The 21,705-nt window shown below is 34.5% G+C and overlaps 2 protein-coding genes across 2 annotated transcripts; one reads left to right on the top strand and one right to left on the bottom strand.

The window, feature by feature from the left end:
- Positions 1-322: 322 nt before the first annotated feature.
- Positions 323-1,253, top strand: LOC145055272 (mitochondrial import inner membrane translocase subunit Tim9). The gene is made up of 2 exons (XM_079003569.1): positions 323-487; positions 851-1,253. The coding sequence occupies exons 1-2, from the start codon at positions 393-395 to the stop codon at positions 1,035-1,037; spliced, it is 282 nt and encodes a 93-aa protein (XP_078859695.1). The 5' UTR covers positions 323-392; the 3' UTR covers positions 1,038-1,253.
- A 16,044-nt stretch (positions 1,254-17,297) lies between these two features.
- CXIP4 (CAX interacting protein 4) lies at positions 17,298-19,151 on the bottom strand. Its single transcript, XM_079003568.1, has 2 exons — positions 19,039-19,151; positions 17,298-18,484 (listed from the first exon to the last, which is right to left on the bottom strand). Exon 2 carries the CDS (start codon positions 18,461-18,463, stop codon positions 17,477-17,479), a length of 987 nt encoding a protein of 328 aa, XP_078859694.1. The 5' UTR covers positions 18,464-18,484; positions 19,039-19,151; the 3' UTR covers positions 17,298-17,476.
- Between the last annotated feature and the right edge of the window lie 2,554 nt (positions 19,152-21,705).

Here is a 21,705-nt window from a genome sequence, read left to right as displayed (position 1 = left end):
TATTAACAAATTTTTCAAAAGACAATTAGATGTTGGAGACAATAGTGGTGAATGAACTTCCAAAAAAAATAAGACTAAAAGTAACTATGTTTCACAAAGTAATCAACCAAAGTCAAAACCACAATAACCACAATCTACGAATCCTTTGGAGCGTGATTTGTGAGAAAAGGTTTATAGTAGAGTAATTTTTAGGGATTTTGAGTCCACCATGATTTTTATAGACTTAGAAGCCCAAAGAATACAAGTTTCATACTTACAGAGTAGCCCATAGAAGCCCAAAAAATACCTTCTACTCTTCTAATCTTCTGCACTAATTTATCCTTGGCTATTGAAACCCTAGTCACTAGTTACAGAACGAACAGAAGAAGCAAATCTCCAGAGAATAGTCGAAAATGGACAAAAGTATGCTCGGAGATCTGGGGAATCTTCCAGCGGAGGATCAAGCTCGAATGGCCACCATGATCGACCAGCTTCAAATACGTGACAGGTTCACTACTCTCTTTTTTTTTTTTATGTGTTTTTGTATGATATGTCAAATGCTCTATAAACCCTATCGGTTTCGGTCAGTATCTGTTGAAATTCTCCCAACGAAACTGTTTCTTCAATTTGATCGATTCACCAATTCAGTGACATATCATACGTATGTTACTCATCTGATCCCCAATACTATTTCACATTGTTGCAGATCTTCGTTTCTGTTTCCTACTTTCCATCTTATGCTTTTTGATCTAGATATGAGTGTCAACTTTGAAATTGAAATTAGATGTTGAATGTTACAATTCAGTTGTAACTTTTTTTTTTTTTTTTTTTTTTTTTTTCTGATAGTTTCATCATTTCTTCTCGATTGCAGTTTGAGAATGTATAACACGCTTGTGGAGAGATGCTTTACAGATTGTGTGGATACATTCAGACGCAAAACGTTGGATAAGCAAGAGGAGACGTGTGTGAGGAGATGTGCTGAGAAATTCTTGAAGCATTCAATGCGTGTTGGATTGAGATTTGCAGAACTCAACCAAGGTGCAGCTACACCAGACTAATACAAGTATACAACATCTATGGAGGTCACTTTTGCAGTCTAATAGAGTTGCTTTAGTCTTTCAAGTAAACACCATAAACATAAAGAGATATGTATGCTTTCCGTTAACGATTGCTTTTCTCCCCTTTTTTTTTGTACTTGTTTGCACAAGTTGAATGACTTGATAAGGTATTTGAAAACATGCTGATGCTATTGATTTTCTTGTTTCCTTCTTCTATATTGTGTATATTTAACCCTTAGTTGAGGAAAGATAAAGATTAAGTTGCACTGTGATAAAAAAAAGGGTAAATTACACCAATCGTCCCTCGTGCATATGTCAGAAAGCGTGTTTAGTCCCTATTTTCAAAAATTAATTCGGACCGTCCCTCGTTTGGTTTAAACTTGCATGTTTCATCCCTCCTTAGTTTAAATCTTCACAATTCATCCTTTGCTTAACATAAAATGATTATATTGCCCTTACTCTTTTATTTTGTTTATATAAGAAAAACAGAAAATAAATTTTAATCCTTTATTTTTACAGTTATTAATAATTTATAAACAATTAAACCTATCACCCCACCCCCGATTTACCTAGAAATACATTAATTCTCCATTCACACTCTTCATATCGCCCTCACCTCCCCTTAAACTCAAAATCCGGCGACCGGAGATACAACCACCGCCAGAACCTGGTTGACAATCGCCACTAACCACCTCCTCACCTACCTTCCTCGATTCATGTCGGAAATGTGGACTCAACCACCAACAGACTCGACTACCCAATTTCTTGAAATCGACCATCGTTATTTTCAGATCTACAACTATCTCATTGGAAAAAGAATAAGAGCAATCCTCTTTGCAGCTCGGACATTAACTAAAGGAGACATTGCAACCACTGTCGACTGCCCCTGATCGATCCACCAAATCATCTGGCGACCACGAACATCAATGATTTTTGGGACCCAACTTGCGGTGGCCATACCCTAGATCTTGTTATTGCCTTGGGTTTTTCCGACCAAACCCCCATCTCCTTCTCCTTCATTTTCTCCCCACGATTGCACCTCATATATGACTGTTCAGAAGAAATCGAACTAATATCTGATTGATTAGGCTTCAAATCATAAGAAATCGAATTTGCATCAGAAGTTTTTTTTTTCATATGGGGGTTTCTTCTTCAAATTCATACGAAGATATAAACCAGATTTGTAGTTTTTGTCTATGTATGTATGAGTATTCGTTTATGTCAGTATTGATTTATGAATTTGATGTCGTGAATGAGTTTATGGATTTGATTTTTTAAGTAGCTTTGATGTCTTGAACGGATTTTTGGGTTAGCATTTTTTTGGATTAGAACATGGATTACATGTGTTTTCTCGAGTAACAGAGGTAGCGGTGGCGCTCACCGGAGGTTAGTGGTGGTGGTGACCAGAAGTGGTGATGGTAGTCGGAAGTAATTTTCTAATGGCTGAATACAAATGGCCCACATATTTAATAAATAATAATTTTAATGGCTTAGTATTAATAATTAATAAATAAATCAAAAATAAGTAAATAAGGGCAAAAATGTCATTTTATGTCCAGAGGGATGAAATGTGGAAGTTTTAAACAAACGAGGGACGGTCCGAGTTAATTTTTGAAAATAGGGACTAAACACGCTTTCTGGCATATGCACCAGGGACAAATGGTGTAATTTACCCTAAAAAAAAAAACATTGCTCAATTTCATTACATAGAACCAAAATTTTATACAAAATAAATTATATCTGTTACTTCTATCCTTAAATTACATATGCCATAGATAACTGGCATTTTCAAATAAATTACCAATTTATATAAAACCCTAGCATCGTGGTCATGATGTCGGAAAATATACAAGAAATAAATGGACAAATAATATAACATCTCACATAAACATCACAAGTCTCAACCAACAAAATTGACAATCCAATGTTGAATATGTAAGAATTTAGCCACACATGTTGGCTTACATTGATGTAAAAACAAATAAGTTAAAAACAAATATACATTAATAATACTTAATTTTGATGACATTTTTCAGTTTGATCGTTTAATTATTTAATTTGTAGAAGTAATATATATTTTGTTTTACACCTTTAATAAATTAAGCTAATTGGTTGAAATAATAAAATACATATATTACAAGGTCATAAATTCCTTACGTAGTTATATCTATCTCAAATTGAACATAAATGTTACATAACTAGAGGTTGCACTCATATGCATTGTTACGGAAAATTTGTATTTGTATGATAGACAAGACCACATAATTTACAATAAGATTACATTTAATTATAGATCTATCTCAAATTCAACATAAAGTAGGGTTTTTTTCAAGAAAAAATAAAAAATGGAGAGTTTTTTTTTTTTTTTTTTTTTTTTTTTGCAAAATAAAAATAAAAAATGCAAGGTTTTCTTCAAATTGAAATAAAATAAAATTTAGCTTTAATTAAAAAAAACTCAATATATATAAGGTCTTTTATGATATTACCGGCTAATTATACGTAGGAACATGTTTAAAGTTCATGAAAATCAATATTAAAAAAAAAAAAGATAGTTATGTGTTCGCAAACGTACACTCACTAAAACGAATATATAAATTGGAAACTGAACTTGTAAAAAAGGGAAAACGAAGATATTTCAAAAAAACAAAGTTGTAAAAAATTAGGAATTAAAAAAAATTGGAGTAACGAAAACAAAAATATATGCAAAATATATAAAAGAAATGAGGTGGACATACTTAGCTTAGGATATGAGATGAACTTGGGTCAGGGTTCTCGGATGGACATGGAGAGGGATGAAAAATTTGACCTTAATGAGGTAAGTAAATTACAAAAATTGTCTCTCTGGTTTGGGGTAATTTGTGTGCTTAGTCCCTAACTTATTTTTTTAACTCAGAAGGTTCATATTGTTTGTTTTTGTTACGCGTTTGGTCTCCACTATTTATTTTTGTTACACGTTTGGTCCTTGTTTTACCTAAAAAGACTATTATTTAAATAGGGAAAAATTGTGGGGTATGTAAGGTAATGTGAGGGGGTGGGGTATGTTTATTTAAATAAATTTATAAAATCAAGAGCAAAATAGTCTTTTTAGGTAAGATAGAGACCAAACACGTAACAAAAACAAACAGTAGAGACCTTCCGAGTTAAAAAAATAAGTTAGGGATCAAACGCATAAATTACCCTAAATCATAGGGACCATTCGTGTAATTTACTCATGAGGTAAACCAATATGTTAGGGTTGTTTGATATGATACCACTCACCACGTTGTCACATCACCATCAATGTTTTTTTCTTCTCTCCACCATTCCTATAGGGGATGGTGTTCGTCCATGAACAACGTCTTCTTAATGTCAAGAAAGAAGAAAAATAGAGGAAATAATAAAGGAAGAAAGAGAGAAGAATGTGTTGTCTTGCGTTGAGCTCTCTACGCATAGCCATAGCCATGAGATGTTAGGTTCGGACAGTATTCCATGGGCCTCAATGTTGTTGAGATTGTCCACCTAAGCCTTTCAAGTCTCAACTGCGTTGAGAAACTCATACCAAATAATCTAACCGATAGGCTAGAGATATTTTCAATTTAAAAACATCACATTTTACTTATAAATATTACCTTAATAATAATAATTTTTATTTTATTATCAAAACTGATTATTAATAATAATTTTTCTTGAGAAATTAAATTGTTTCCTACCTTTTAATGCTTACAAATATTACAAATATTCATACACATTAATGTTATTATAAGTGTCATTATTCCATATTTTTTTAACTATATCATTAAGAGTATATTAAGAATATATCAAATCAAATTAAATTGAATGTTGAAATGATGACACGTTTCATATCATTAGTAGGTAGGAATATTTGTAGCCATAAAAAGTAGGAGACAATTTAATTTCTTTTTTTTTTCTTTTTCTAAAGTAAAACCAAAACTATTATCAATGATATATAATATTGATATAATTTTAAATGTATATTAAAAAATAGCATTTACGATAAGATTTTTTTTTAATAAATAAAATGAAAAACTTTGAAAAAGTTATTGCTTATAATGAAAGCTATCTCACATTTTTTTTCAAATGAGCTTGCTAATTAGCAAGCGCTTTTCAAAAGGTTTTCATTATTTTATGTCCAGGTGGCCTAATTTCTTTTATTTTTTTTTATAAGAGGTTATATATAAATATTTAAAATTGTCTCCCTTAAATATTTGATGTAAACTATCTTAATGTTATCTGTAAAAAAATATGTATAAACCAAGATTTTCAAACACCATAAATATATAATAAATATATAATTAATTTAAGATATGATCCAATAAAAATAGTCTAATACAAGTAAAAATTAAATAAAATAAAAAAGAAAGAAGAATTGTTTTCAGCAATCCTCGTTTCATTCTCCAAGTCAAACTCTTGTTTTATAGTTCACGCAAGTTCACAGGGCACATGCTTCACTAATCGTTGATCAACTCCAAGTTGCTACCACCGCGCCATTGAAGGTTGGCAACCTCGCCTCCTCCACTGCCGAAGGAAACTCTGGCCTTCAAGCATCTGATAGTTCTCTCTCCTCAGCGGCTCAGTCTCCAATTCACAACAATTTTTTTATTGTTTCATTGGTTATTTTACCTTACCCGAATCTACAACTAGTACTTTTTTTTCTTTATTAATGACGTGGTTTATGTTCTAGACTCTTCATTGATTTTGTAGGACCCTTAGCTTATAACCAATTAAAAAATTAAACAAAAACGTATTTAATAAATATGGTGGGGACTATATGTCTTTTTAACATTTTTAATTTAGGAAAAAGCTTAACTTTGATGTAATATGAACTTTTTATTTTGTTAAGGTGACTTGAAAAACTTTAGCCAAAAAATAGAAAAAAGGAAATTCATTTTTGTGGCTACATCTGTGTATTACTTTAATAGATTTATGGTAAAATGTCATTGTGTTCCTAAAAAAAATTTCCTATTGGTTTAATAGATTTGATTTTATTATTATTATTATTATTATTATTATTATTATTATTATTATTATTTTAATTGATTTATGGTAAAATGTCATACGCCACTGCCTTCATCATCTCAGGTTCCGATCTGAGGGTTCCGATGGTAGGGGAGAGAGAGAGAGAGAGAGAGAGAGAGAGAGAGAGAGAGAGAGAGAGAGAGAGTGTGAGAGTGAAAGAGAGAATTTTCTTTTTCTTTTTTTAATTTCTATAATAAAAAATTGGAAAAAAGAAAATACAAATGACAAAATTGTCATTATAAAAAAGTTTAAAACAAATTAGATCAAACTCGTAAAATGAATCATTTGGAGCTCTAGTGCTAATCTAAATCTATTTGGACCGAAATTATAGTTTTTACCTAACCACATGTCCATTCTTGCAAAACTCTTTCACATGGATTAGGTCTTCATTCCTTGTCACACATTACTGGTCATCATACTCAATCACCCCATTTTATTTTTCTTCAACTCTCCAATTTGGGCCTCTCTTGTTATTGAGTCTCCGTTTTTCATTTAATCGTGTGTAGGCTTTTATATTCTAACTAGTATTTTACGAGTGTCGCGCGTTGCGGCGGCAGTGATGTATTTAAGAAATGGTAGAAAGTTAGCTGTTATGATGGGTAGAGAATTATATAGGAAGTATATAGAAGTTATGTACATTCATGCATTCAAAAGTTTAGTTGCAGTTTTGGGAGGTACCAATGATACGACGGTTAACAACAATTATAGGATGTACTTGCATAATACAAAAGGTGTTGCCTCTTTTCTTTTGGGCAGAAAATGTTGCTTTATCTTATGATTGAGGAGCACAAATCCATCCCGTGTTGTTTGTCGTTGTCAAAATTCCTCCTTTGGTATGCATCAAAAGTGCTACTGTCGTATCTAACTTTTCTTTTGTTTACGCGACATGTCATGTGCTACAAGTACATTAAAAGAAATTGAGTGTCTGTTACATGTAGTACGCGTGAAAAAAGGTGATAAGCAGGTGTGTATACCTTGTGATGATGGCGGCTGCCTTTTTGCTGTTGCCTTAGGATTTAGTGTTACTGGTTCGAGTGTCGTTTGTGGTATTGCCTTGTTAATTGCCATTGTTCCTTCATTCTCCATAGCAATATCGAAGACCATAGTTTTCCTCGTATGTCAAGTATTTTTAGGGGAGTTATGTCAGGGTCTAAATGTCCATGTGTGATGACCTTGTCGTGGCAACTTTTTTCAAGCATTTGTGTCATGGCGTCATTGAAGAATATAACTTTTGCATTTGTACTTTCATCTGCAATTGTTGTGTTTACGCAATACCTGGTCATTTGAAAACAATAACGATTAATGTAAAGCACGATGTAAAAGAATATTATGTTGTTTTCACGTTGGAATGAGATTTACATGAAATTTGGTTCAGGAGCATAGCCATCGTCCTTGCATACAAACCGTGGGGTTATACCCTTTTGTAGGAATACTTTTTTTGGACGACGCGGACATGTAACATTGTACCACTTACGGTGCAATGTGATTTCTATCACACTTGTTGTGCATGTCAACTTGTTATGTTGCATTTGATATTTATTCAGTATATTAGGTTGATGAAGTGTAAGTCTTTAAGAGTAATACTGATAAGTTAGTATGTACCATTGGATCTTCTTTGAACTTGTTTAGTATTTCATAGATGGATATGGTTTGTTGGTTTTGTTGTAACACCCATAAAATTTACACCAAATTTAAACTTTTAATACTAACAAAAGAGTCAAATAGTAATTGTTTTTACAAAACATTTCCAATTCATTTATCATCAGAGTGTCCGAAAATAGATCATGAGGATGAGGAGCGGTACGGTCACGCCTTCGCCTTCCCTCGCTCTCCTGAAGTACCTGAAACAATAAACTGAAAACTGTAAGCCCGAGGGCTTAGTGAGCTATCCCCAAAATTCCAATACCACGCTGGTAGAAACCATAGCCATAACGATCAATCAAACAACATACATATTGGGCCATCGGCCGGACTGGTCCGCCCTACTGGGCCTATAGTCTATCTGAATCTATCTTGAGCCTTCAACATGACTGGTCCGCCGCGTGGGCCTACAGTCTCCCTGGACCGCTCAGAGGGTGTGTTGGACTTCAGCACAAAGCAGGACCGCCTCAACCCAACCAACAAGCAAATAACCATGTACGCATACTATCATGTACTGTCACATACACATAGCAAACATATCTATCTCACTGACCATCAATCATAGAGTTTCACTCGTAACTAGAGCATCAACCTAACAGGTCACTGATATACCATTCCTTATGGATCATAAAAGCATAACATACTATCTATTTTGATTCCGATCTAACAGATCAGAATCATATGTAGCATACCATGACAACCGATCTAACCGATCTCTAGCATAACAACTATCCTAAACAGGATGAACTCTAACATAGCAATAGCATAACACCCATCCTAACCAGGATGAAATCTAACATGGCAATAACAAAGCAACCATCCTAAACCAGGATGTAAATCATAAAGGGCCGGCCTTGGTGCCGTAGACCCTATCGATATAGTGAGGATAACTCACCTCGCAGATGTAAATACGAAAGGCAAACGCCAACTATCGGATCACTTGACACCGACTCCACCACCTATAACCATATCATAATATACTCATAAGTCCTTACTCTTATGAGACACCCCATAACCTCTTAGTAAATTCCTGATCAAGGTCAAAGTCCTCGGTCAAGGTCAACAGTCCATGTTGACCTCAACTCGCCGAGTACACTCGGCCACTCGTCGAGTCCATGGAGCACATTCCAACTCGCCGAGTCATCGGAGTGACTCGTCGAGTTCCTTCGAATCCTGATCAATTCTTAAGGCCACCTGTCGAGTTTCCTCCTTGCAACTCGATGGGCACACACGCAACCATATCCTTGGTTAAACTCATATGACTCGCCGAGTTGTTCTTTAACTCGTCGAGTTTCATGGCCATCTTCATCTAACTCGCCGAGTTGTTCAAACAACTCGTCGAGTTCATGGCTTCCTTCATCTGACTCACCGAGTTGTTCCTCCAACTCGTCGAGTCCAATGCACATCTTCATATGACTCGCCGAGTCGACTTTGCGACTCGCCGAGTCCTTACAGTCATTTTAACATGTAGACGTCTTTAAGCCATGGCAAGGCCCCAAATTGCAGATCCAACTTCCTTAGGCCTGCTTATCACGTAAAGTTGCAAACTTTACGTGCATGCATTGCTTCACAAGCTCCTAATGCCAAAACCAAACTTTTAATGGGTGTTCATGGACCAAGGGAACCTTAATCTTGCCTAAAGCTGGAACTTTATGCTTGAATGCTCCAAAGAGGGTCCAGATATGAACAACTTTAGATCTAGCCCATAGATTGCCATACCAACTTGATACCCTCTTAAAACCCTTAAACTCATTCAAAGATAAGGTCTAGACTGAAATAACTAAGGGTAATGGTTTAATACCTTCCCAAGAGATGTCCACAGCAGAAGAATTCGGATCTCCTCCCAGCTCCTATACCCAAACACTTGTTTTCCCCAAACTTTTACACCAAAATCTTCTCTCAAAGCTTTCAACACACAAGGCACACACACGAGTTAGAGATGGAAAGGGGGGCTGCCAAGGAACTGAAAGAGGCTTGAGCTTCTTTAAATAGGGGTGCAACCCCGGGAATTAGGGTTTCACTTTCCAGCTCCTACTCTCCGAGTCCCACAAGGACTTGCCTAGTGGATCACTTAATTCGCGATCCAACCCGCTGCTACTCGTCGAGTAGGGCCAAAACCCAAAAATATTATATTTAAAGTACTACCTGAGAGTCGGGGCACTACATTTGTTGCACATATGCTGGTTGTTTGAGTCTATATAGGTAAGGGGCAGATGTGTACCTGTTAGTTATACTTTGCAAATTCGGGATTCGCGGATTGAGGAACGTTAATGTTGCCTATGTAGTTTCAATTGCAAGTTGTCTGTTGGAAGTAGTTGGGTAACTAATGATGCATATATTTGTTTAAGAAAGTAAGGTAAGCAAAAGGGTTTGTAATATACTTTGATATTCAGTTATTGCTACATTCAGTTATTAGTGTAGCAATAACTGCTAAAACCTTGCCAACTGCTTCCTCTTTCTGATATGGGAAGATGGATTCATCCCAAAAAGTGATTTCTATTATGTTTTCCATGTCGTTGGTGGTGATTATTAGAATATGAATTTGTGAATGTTCTCTTTGTTGGGTACATTTCAATAGTGGAAGGTACTAACCATTCTTCTTGTATTTTCACCTTTTTTTATTCTTTTTGCCTTTTGGATTAGTAGAGGATATATTGTCTCAACATGGCCTATATGGTTTGGAAACGGGTAAACTAAATTATATGCAATCATAATGTGAGTATATTTTGTGTTAATTTTAAAATAGGTTGTTCTTACCGCTCAATTGTTTTGGGTTTAGTTGTTTGGTCAGGAGGATGTTATATGTAGAAAAATCATAAAATTAGGACGGGAAGACTGGGTCACAGAGAGGTTCGAAGAGGGCTGTGTCGCCGAGATGTACAGATGCGTCATGTCGGATGACCCTCTTGGATTTTCTGGTTGGGAGTGTGACATATCCAATTATAGTGTAGCATAGGTTTACTATCATTTTGGCATCTAAAGATTGTTCTTTCCTTGGGTCAACCATTGCCTCTATAGCATCTCCCTGTAATAGATTAATAGCAATTTTTATATATGTATATGAAATCAATATTTTAATAGATGTGTAATGAGAGACGTACATGTCTGTCTATAGACATGTAGCATAAATCTTGGTCAGTAGTGCATGTTTTCCACTTTTTGATAATTCTAATTTGTAGTGGTACGAGTTCTTCATTGGGTTTTACATCTGCTATCCAATACATTTTGTGCTATATAGACAATGTAATGAAATCGATTAACAACCATATTGTTGATGATGTAAACACGAATGCTAATGGACCTTTGATATAGGTTAGATAAAAAAGAAACAAATTATGTGTGGATGTAGGAAGAAAACAGACAAAAAAAATGGTCGTTAGCGGGTAAAGTCATAGTATAATTACATTAATCATATAATAAAAAGGTTTGAGATATCTGAATTGGTGTTTACCAACCTAGCAGAAGTACAATACAATGAGACAGTGTAACATGCGTAGGACATATGTTTGATAATAGTTTTACCTTAGTTATGCTATACAGGTAGTTTAATTATGGTTTAAAGTATTATCTATTTCTGATAAAAAAAAGTATGAATAAACTATGTTTCTGGTTAAGTTTGCAGGTTCATTTGGCTGTGGAATAGTTAGAAGTTTGAGATACTGTGGAGATGTTGCTCTTGAAAGTGCTACGTAGAGTTGACCATGGCCAAAAACAGGTTATGGAAGATAGATGACTATTTTTTAGCGATTGGCCTTGACTTTTGTTTATTGTGCATAGTAAAGTTTCAATGGGAATTGTTTTCTTTTCAAAGTAAACGGAAGCTCGTTTATCTGTATGCGTCAAAGTGATGCAGGGTATATAAACTATACGGCCTATTATCGTTCCAGTCATTATATGTGCCTCAATGAATCTTGATAAAAGTTGTGTAATTATCAATCTTATTCCATTACATAGGCCATAAATTGGACTGATGTTACGCATAAGTATAACAGGAGCATTGATCTTCAATTTGAGTTGATGTTGTGGTATATCATTGAAGTTTAACATGTGTAAGTATTCATGTGGATACAGCAGGTCGGAATCACCGTGACAACTGGTGTTTGGGATTATTGAGTCTATACTTAAGTAAATTTTGCTATTTCCAATAGTCTTCTTCAGAACCATCATATTTATTTCATGGGCAGTTTCATTTTTGGACATACTATTGCTTTTTCAGAAAGATTTAGTACCGTTTGGTTTTCAAGAGTAATATTTTCATAGATGAATATGATTAGTTTTTGGACAGCTAAAAAATGTGGAGGTATCATGTATTGTGGTGGAATTTCGATTTTCTTGGCGTTACATGGACCGTCATTTTCAGAAATGCCTAATTCTCCGTTACCGATAGCAAGTAACCATTGTGAGAATGTTTCCACCTCATGCCTACTTGTTATATCCATGTATGGTCTTTGTATAAGCGCATATTTTTGTTAATCTGTAAACTTTGAAATATTTCCATAGATGTGATCTGGGCAAGGATGAGTTTAGGATTTCTGTTTTTGACGCTTTGCGTTAACAGGTAGCGTTTGGCGAAAATCCTCTCCTAGAAGTATTGATTTACGACCGAATGGTTGATTAGTATAACCTTTTAGATCCTTGAGGCTTTTGCCCAAAGACTCAAAACACCTACGATCGTTCATTGGTTCTTTGTCCTAAATTATGAGTGTTGTTTCTATTAGTAGTTGGGTGAGCTATGTGTTTTTATTTATATTGCACAATGAAGTATCAGTAAGATCTAGCGGTATTTTGAAACGCGAAATCGCGAATGAGCTGTTCTTCTAGAAGGGAGTAATAATGACGCAATACCCGATGCAACAACTGCAAGAACAGTCTTCCCTTTGGAACGTAGACCAGAAATTAATGTTGTCTATAGAAAGGTTTTTCCAGTGCCACCATGTTCATATACAAAGGACAAAACCTGTTCATTCCTTGTCAGAGTCGTCATGACATATTCATATATAAGCTTTTGTTTCGGGTGAAGAGTAGAACAATATGAGTCATCGTCTTCTGTTAGTTTTTTCCTATCGTAATTTTTCTCTTCCATGATGAGTCTATTTGTTAAAGTTGCTAACATTTCTGCTTTTGGCATTGGTAATCCGAAGGCTTACAATTAGGTAGTTGACGTTCCTGAACGAATTAATAATTAAATTTCATATAGAACGTATTGCATTTGGTCTTCATCATTGACTATGTGTTGTGTATATTATGCGTCGTCAGCAAATTTCTTCCACTGTTGCTGAAAAATCCGTTTGGGATTTGAGATCTCACAAAACAAAAGCATATGAGTAAACAAAGATCTTAATTCAACAACAATTGCCCATGCAGCAACCTCTTCAATTACATCGAACCATTCATTATCATCTCCAAGCAGTCCAAGTTTCTCACATGCTTCGAAATGTTGGAAGTAATTCACCACCTACGGTTCTTCTGTCTTCAAAGGAACGACAACCTTTTTGATGTGGCAACATTATTCGGAGGTAAAACGCCTCACCAGCAGATGGATGGATGTATATTAATCGACCTATAGCTGGTGGTCTGCCTGTGACTCTACGTTTCAACGTTTTCCATTTTGTACCCATCGGTATTATAAAGGTAATCAACATAGCATAGATCGCGTCTGCTGGCGTCAATATTATTATTTGCAAGCCATCCTGTTAAAGTAGTGGCTTTTGTATAAGGATTAGACAAGACATTGTCAAGCTGTTCATTGTCTCTGGATGTGACATTTTGCATGTTTTATAGATGAACAACAAGGACCTTAAAAAGGCAATGTAGGTGATCTGGTAATGGTGTTAAATTTGTAAGCAAATATTGTGGTTTTAGATAAATTATCTGTACAGGAGGATTTCGGTAATGTATTAGGAAATCAAAAAAATTCTCCATGCCGCTTCGTGAGGATAGATAAATCTACTATCTACAAAGTTTTTGATTTCGTCAATTTCAGCAAGAGCATTTGTCCCAATATCAGCAATGGTAGAGGGATTATTGTAATAGCGAATTTTATATGATCCTTTATTAGCATATTCCACCCATAGTATTCGATGTTTATATGGGCATGAAAATGTAGTAACAAAGCCCTATTGTAGGGCACTACGTAACTATTATCAAAGAAAATTCAATTCTTTTGGACAAAGTGAGAAGTCGGACCTCACTTGTAACGCGCGTAACCATTTTTGTCAAATGTAGATACCATCTGATATTCCTTTGGAATTTTTTTTAGCAGGATCTTGTAGACATGCATGGGGCGTCACCTTTAGCAATTCCGCAAGGTCCACGCATCATAGATTCAATTACTATCTAATACATAACTGGGTCGGTAATTAGATATGGAATCTCTGCGGATATGTATTTGTCCAGTTGGCTGGCGTCTTTTATCTTGTTTGGGTGATCAATCCATAATAAGAGATGGCAGTGAGGGAGACCTCTCTTTTGGAACTCTATTGTGTATAGATATGGATTAGAAAAAAACTGTATTTGAAAACACAAATTATTGGTATCAAGTGAATCATTGGTTTCATCTAGCAAGCAATAAATAGATTACATGCTGAAACTTTTCCAAATGGTCTCTGCATTCTGAGAATGTTAGTGAAGGAAAGCAGTTTCATGTGAAAGACCCTTGCTATAATATCAGGACTTCGGCTTTTAATGCTGGAAATCTATCCATGTATCTACAAATTTATGGCCATTTGACATTACATGTAAATGTAATGAAATATTGTGGACTTCCATGAACTCTGCATATCGCCAATGCATCTTGATAATGTTTATACATATAGCGAGGACTATCGGTAAATGTTGATGGCAAAAAAATTTGTTTGCCTATGTCTTTCCCGTTACTATCACCACGTATACCCTGAAGAAATTCATTTTGTAGGGCATTGTGATTATATCACAAGTAATTAAGTCTATCTTGTTCTATGCAAGCGTACGCATTAACCATGTATTGTTGAAAAAGGCGATCGCCTCTTAGAAGCAAAGTATACAGATGAAGTCGGTTGTGTAATTGGTAGAACATGTTCAATGTCATTTTCCTATCTTTCGTTTACTCGTCACCAGTTAGGCATCTTATCAGACCAGCCGCTTTCACCATGTATAAACAATAAAGTATATTGCAAGGGCATGTATAAAGTATATTCGTTGAGATCCTTTAACCCTGTGACGTATGACAATGTCGTAACCGTCAGACTCGGGATATAGGTCACTCAAAATAGCACCTATATACAACCTCCTGGAGTAGGATTGCCATAATGCGAAGAGTTATAGGATATGTATAGACAAATTGAAAAAGTTGGTATATTAGAAGAATGATGAAGGTCACGTGCGTTCCTAAAAAGTCTAACCAGTTTATTAGTATTGTCAAGAATTTGAATAAGTAGAGTGACAATGTCAGCGTTTAAGGGTGTTCGGTTTTCATTAGCAAAGAAGCTCATCCTATTAGACACCTCGTTTTCAGTGTCGTATATATACATTTGCAAGAACCAGGGGCGTTCATTAGGCAGAGGACAATACGAACCAAGTCGATGATAAACCCGATCATCAATTTTGAAAACGTATGGACCAGAGCCAATGTTTATAGACTCGTAACTTTTCTACCAAAAGATGTCATCGTGAACATACTGTTGTAATCACGTATATCGACAAGAAATTTTGGTTGATCGAATAAAGTCACCAACGACGGAGGAGGAATCATAGAAAATGGAAGTTTGGCCTAGCCATTTTTGCAACAATGATTATACCGTGCTCAATTGGATGACATCGCACTAACACGCTCATCGTACCAAAATAAGGCATAGCAATGCTGACACACACAGGTACTGTCACCATTGTCTATGTATAAAGAATCAGTAAGGATGGTTGCTAGATGATGCAATATGTTCATCGGGTGTATAACGTCTCTTTCATGATGAAGGCATAGATAAGATAGTTATGAAAAGAAAGTGTGTGCTGTACTGAAATTAGATTAAGGCACTAATACATGATAAAGTAAATAATAAACAGTTAAATAATGGAAAATACAAAAAGTAAACCTTTAAGCCAATCGTTAACTACACTATACAAAAAATAAACAGAGTACATGAAAAATAAAATAGCAAAACCAAAAAAATAAGAAGCATAGTATGGGTGTTTACATTAAGAAAGTAAAAAAAAAAAAAAAAAAAAATTGGTATGCCAATTTCTTAGTTCCTTGAGTGTATCATGCAGTTGGGTAAACAATTTTTTATCAGCTTTTTCCATATAAGTTTTATAAACAAAAACTATTATATGGAGCACACACCTTCAAAGGCTATCTTTTTCAGACGTAAAAAATGTTTAATTTTTTTTTGGACCAAACACAAAAAAGAAATTAAATAGCTTCCTACTTTTTGTTCCTATTATCCTTCTACTTATTTTAGATGGTGACAAGTATCACTAAATTTAATTTAAATTTGATTGAGATTTTAAATTTATACATTTGTCATCATCTTAAATAGGTAAGAATAAAAATAGGAACAAAATATAGGAGAATATTTAATTTCTCAACACAAAATCATCGAACAGGGGGTTATGGACAACAATCTATGTATTAATTTTGATAACAGGAGGATGACAACAGTCAACTTTTTTATTCTTTTAGAATTGATCCAAAAAGGGATTTTTTTTTGTCAGTGATAAATACGGTATGAACCAAAGAAAAAAAAGCGATAAGCCAATATTCCAAATGAGAAGGCATACAGATGTAGTAAAATCAATCAGGACAAACATCAGAATAGGAGGACACGGACAACAATCTTTGTATTAATTTTCATAATAAAAGGATGATAGACAATAATCTTTGTATTAATTTTCATAATAAAAGGATGACAGACAACAGTCAACCTTTTTAATCTTTTTAGAATCGAACCAAAAAAGAGATTTTTTTTGTCAGTGATAAATAGGGTATGAACGAAAGAAGAAAGTAATAAGTCAACAATCCAAATGGGAAAACATACATATGCAGTAAAATCGAGGAAAGGTAAACAGATTGGTGAAGTTGGACAGCTTCGAAAATAGGGCATAAAGAAAGACAGGATAAGTAAAATTATGGAACAGAACCATAAAAGAAAGGATGTCACCTCGCGAAATAGTTGGAATGGTAGAAGAAAAGCGCAGGTAGAAAGCCTTGATGATTGAAAAAAAAAAGGAAAATTTTTTTACTTGTGGAGAAGAAAATGAAATAAGAATTCAAAAATATTTCATATAAGGTCGGCTGTATTAGTATTAGAAGAAAAGGACTGGAAATGAAAAATAGGAAAAGTAAAATGGAGAGAAAAGAAAAAAGAGGCCAACCCACCGACATTTATACTTAGAATACATATATAATTAGGGATCTTGAAGTTCATAATGATTAGTGCGATTTGGTGAATTCAAGGTTTTGATTACATGGGTAAAGGTTCAAGTTTATTTCATATCAAAGACTCGTAATGCAAGTAGGAACTTGGGGTTTTAAACTATCAACAACATTTAGATTGAGGATCAAATTTATGGGATCATAGGATTAGATACGAAGGATATGTTAAACACTCTTTTGCCACAGAAAATAGGGTATACAACAAGCACACACAATTTCAATTTCTGAAAAAACAAGAGGGTTTACATGTCATAATCATCGACTAATCATCATCAAACACATCAAATCAACACTACTAGCTTCAAACAAGATAACAAGTGATACCTTTTTCAAACAAGAAGAGGCTCCATTTGATGATAAAAAAAAAAAAAACAAATCACTTTCTACTCCTCCTCTTCTCTGACCTTTTCTTGTCCCTCCCAACTCTTGAATCCTCCTCAAAGCTGCTACCATCTGAATCAGAAGACAAAGCTGCCCTCTTACTCTTACTTTTACTCTTCTTCTTGCTCTTCCTCTTATGTCTCCTACTCGACTCTTCTTCAGAACTATCTGAATCATCATCTGAATGTCTATGGCTTCTCCTTCTCCTCTTCTCTCTCCTGCTCTTCCTCTTTTCAGATCGACGTTCTCTATCATCATCATCATCATCTTCATCTTCATCTGACAACTCATCCTTTCTCCTTCTCTTTTCTTTCTTCCTCTTCTTTCCACTCACATCATCATCACTGTCACTTTTACTCCTCTTAACACTCTTCTTCTTTGACCTACCTCTCTTTCTCCTCTCCTTTGAATCCGACTCATCTTCATCAGAATCATCATCTTTCTTCTTTCTTGATTTACTAATCCCAACCCTTTTCCCGTATTTCAAAGCAATAGCTTTCTCAATCTCAGAATCATAATCAGAATCCGAACTCTCACTCTCCTCTTCATCACTTTCATCATCACTATCATTCTCAGTTCTCTTTCCATTCCCTTTCAACTTCTCTAAACCTGACATAACAGCAGCCTGAATGGCTTCAGGATCTTTATCTTTGTCTTCTTTGATGCTCAAGAAGTTTCTACATTGAAATGTGAGGTGTCCAACACGACCACATTTTTTGCAGGACCCACGTGCCTCGTCAGCATTGGACCCTGTGATCCGGGCAAGTGCAAGTAAACCCTGGAAGGAAGCATAAGCATTTTCGCCTTCAGGCTCTGCATTAGAGGATTGAGGTTGTGCAGCAGATTTCTTGTTGTCTTCTTTGTTAGGGGCATAAGGGTCATATCCAATTGCACTCTGCCATATACCATGGGTTTGTAGGGCAGCACTGCTGTGCACCCGGTTGTTGGCTGGCATACGAACCCTACCTGCTGTGGCTGGCATCTTGACAACTCAAACAGATATCTGTCAATTAAGACGAATACAACATATAATCAGATTTTGATAGCAAGATCATGTCTCACCTGTGTAACGACTAAAGATTTGAGAATTCTAAAGAGCGTATAGATTCTTAGAAGTATATAAGAAATCTCGATATCAAATTTTATAAAAAGCTTTCTGAAAAAAACTAGAGAACAGAGTGTATTGTAAGTTACTAAGTCGTAATCGTAAGGAGGGATTAACGTGTGGGTAGGATGGTGAAGTGAGGGGCTAAGGGTCGATGACCGGAGGTGGTCTTCAAAATTAGGGTTCAGCGTTCAAAGCAGAATAACAACTTAACCCTAGTGTTTCGATAATCGGACTTTCAAATCGTATTGAATTAAAAAGAAAACAGGATTTAGAAAGAAAACACTGGCAATCAAGCAGTTATCAATCATATGGAAACGTAATTGGGGATCCAGATACGATAGATACAACGTAACCTAACACTATCAATAATTACATCATAGCAACACATAATCACCAATTAATCGTAAACAGCCTTGAATTTCAATAAAAGATGAACAAATTATGATTACCTCTTAGATTTGTCGAAGATCGGGGATGGAAAATCTTCAGAGGGATTGGGGAGAGGAAAGATGATTCAAGAAAGTTTCCGTCTTTTCGAGTTTCGTCTAATTTGTGGCAGAAAACAAAATTTATAGAAATGGGCTTTTATCGTAATGGGCTATTAACCCATTTACGTTTCCTTTTTCCTATTATAATTTTAAATTTATAAAATAATATAACTTGGGCTTAAATAATCACGTTAGAATATATTCACGTTTTTTCTCTGACTTTGAAAAGAAAATACCATCCAATAAACAGTTTAGGTCACAGATTTTAATCTGTAAATGTTAATATGACATAAAACATTTCAACTCGAAAATACTTGTTTTATACATACAATGATTTTTTTAGGCAGAGTGGACATGCCCAAAATCGAACCGTATTAAAATGAAAAAAAAAAAAAACAAAATCCGTTTTATAATATGGAACTATTTAGCTGAAGGTCAAATTCTCATTCATTTTTTTTCCTTCCATTTGCTTCACTCCTACTATTTTAATACGTTTAGTGACATAATACATTTACAAGGTCTAAACCCCATAACCCAATACGAATAAACAAGATGACATGACATGAAAAAAAATCAAACATGTAAGATTAAGATCAACATTTTTCAATCCATTTAATGTTTAAACCTGACATGACACGTCATATTTTTCAGATATTTTGTGTGTTAAAAATAGTATTTCAACCAAAAGCCTATCAATGAGAATAGAAAGAGATTAAGACTATTATTTTAAATTTTTGTATGTTGCAAAAGTATCATAAGTTAGGCTTTGCATATTATAATTGGATTATTGGACCCAATAAAGTTTTTTTTCCCACGGAAATATATCATAACATCTAAAAGTAACTTTAGTTAAAAATAATGCAATGAATCAAATCCCAATATGATAATGGGGCATCGTTTTCAATTAATATTATGTCATGATACCACTTGTGATTGTCTTTCTTTTTAAAAATATCAAGAATTACTTTAGACATTAACTACAACTTTTCTTCGGATGTTGATTGGCTTGTAAGAGGGAAATGTATTTCATTATTTTAAACTTGTAGAAATCGAGTTGGTATATATTTCATATAAATGAATTAAATTTGGCGTATATGCTTATCGTTGATGTGTTGATTACATAGAAGAGTTAAAGAAACAACACAAGTTGGATAATAAAACATTAAACAAATGGAATGATAGTTTTGGATTTATTCATCTTTATATCTTAGTGTTCATTCTGATTTACTTTCTACGTTTGCGTTTTTTCAAGTTTTTGGTTGAACATGCCATAGGTAAATAATGTGACCCAATGGTTTTATCCAATTTGAAGATACGGATGTTGTCATCTACCTCTTTCTATTTCCTTTTACATTGAATTCCCTGTGTTGTTGTTGCTGTTGAACGATGACATTACATAGTTACTTCTTCTTGTATGTCAAAAGATACAATTTTATTCTTTATAACAAGTTTTCAGTCACAATTAATTTATTTATATAGTTGAAACTTATTATTTAAAATCAATATCCCAATCTTTAGTTCGCTATTTCCTTTACTTTATCCTTGTTAGAAAGTTTAAACATTCGATCAACTAAAACTATTTTATTAGTCGTCAGATTATATAGTACTTTATGTTTTTTAATAAAAATAAAATATTTAAAAAAAAGGGGCCATGGTTAATAAAGTCAACTTGACAGCATTATAAAGCCCATTTTGGAGACACCCGTGACAAACTGGCGTCAGTGCCGTGTTCTAGTCCTGCTCACGGGCCATTGTTTCGGTGGATCATTACGAAGAAGGTTGACGTTTGTGATGATGGCACGTGGAATATGGTCAAAGGCTAGACAAGTATATGGCCAAATAAGACATGAAATCATATTAATAATTTTGATTTTTTTTTGGTTTCCGGTTATATTAAAAGAAACAAAGCTAACAAAAAACAAACATAAGAATGCAATATGAGAATTAAAAGGAGCATGAGGTCAACGCTCAAGGGGTTATACCATTCGATCCAACTAACATTTTTTTTTATGGGATAACGACTTAGGAGGGTAATTACCTATTAGCGTTGTTTACATATTGGCAACTTGTTTTTTTTTGTACCTAATATACCAACTAACTTGTTTTAACCGTTTACATTATAACAATATTACCGGCTAACTCCATTTTAACCGGTAAATGCAATTAATTCATTTAAATGAAAAGGAAAATGAAATACGTGGCTCCAGAAGATTATACGTGGCATGTTACGTGTATATTTACACCTCACTTATTATATAGAGGGTGTTTGTCGTTGAAGCCCTAGATCGACAATGGCTTCTTCATCTGCTTCTTCCAAACAAAATGTCGAACTCCAAGCTGACCATCCATGTAAGTGCGACATGCCATCTCGTGTGAAGATTTCAAGAACATCCGACAATCCAGGAAGAAAATTTCGAGTTTGTCAAAATTCTTTAGTAAATATGTTTTATTTATTCAACCCGAAACTGAATCTTCTTCTTCATCTTCTCTTCAATTTAATTTTTTTTTATTCTTTCATGAAGAGTGCAAGAACTCCAAGATATAATTTCTGGGAATGGCTGGAAGACGATGAGTACCAACTACAGAAGAACAGTGATTTGGGACAAATCTACAACCTAACATTCAAGC

Source organism: Lactuca serriola, chromosome 5 (genome assembly GCF_051521515.1).
Source record: "Lactuca serriola cultivar US96UC23 chromosome 5, Lser_US96UC23_V15, whole genome shotgun sequence".
Classification (NCBI taxonomy): Eukaryota; Viridiplantae; Streptophyta; class Magnoliopsida; order Asterales; family Asteraceae; genus Lactuca; species Lactuca serriola.
The sequence above is the reverse complement of the archived record's forward strand: the minus strand, read 5'-3'. Positions and strand labels throughout refer to the sequence as shown.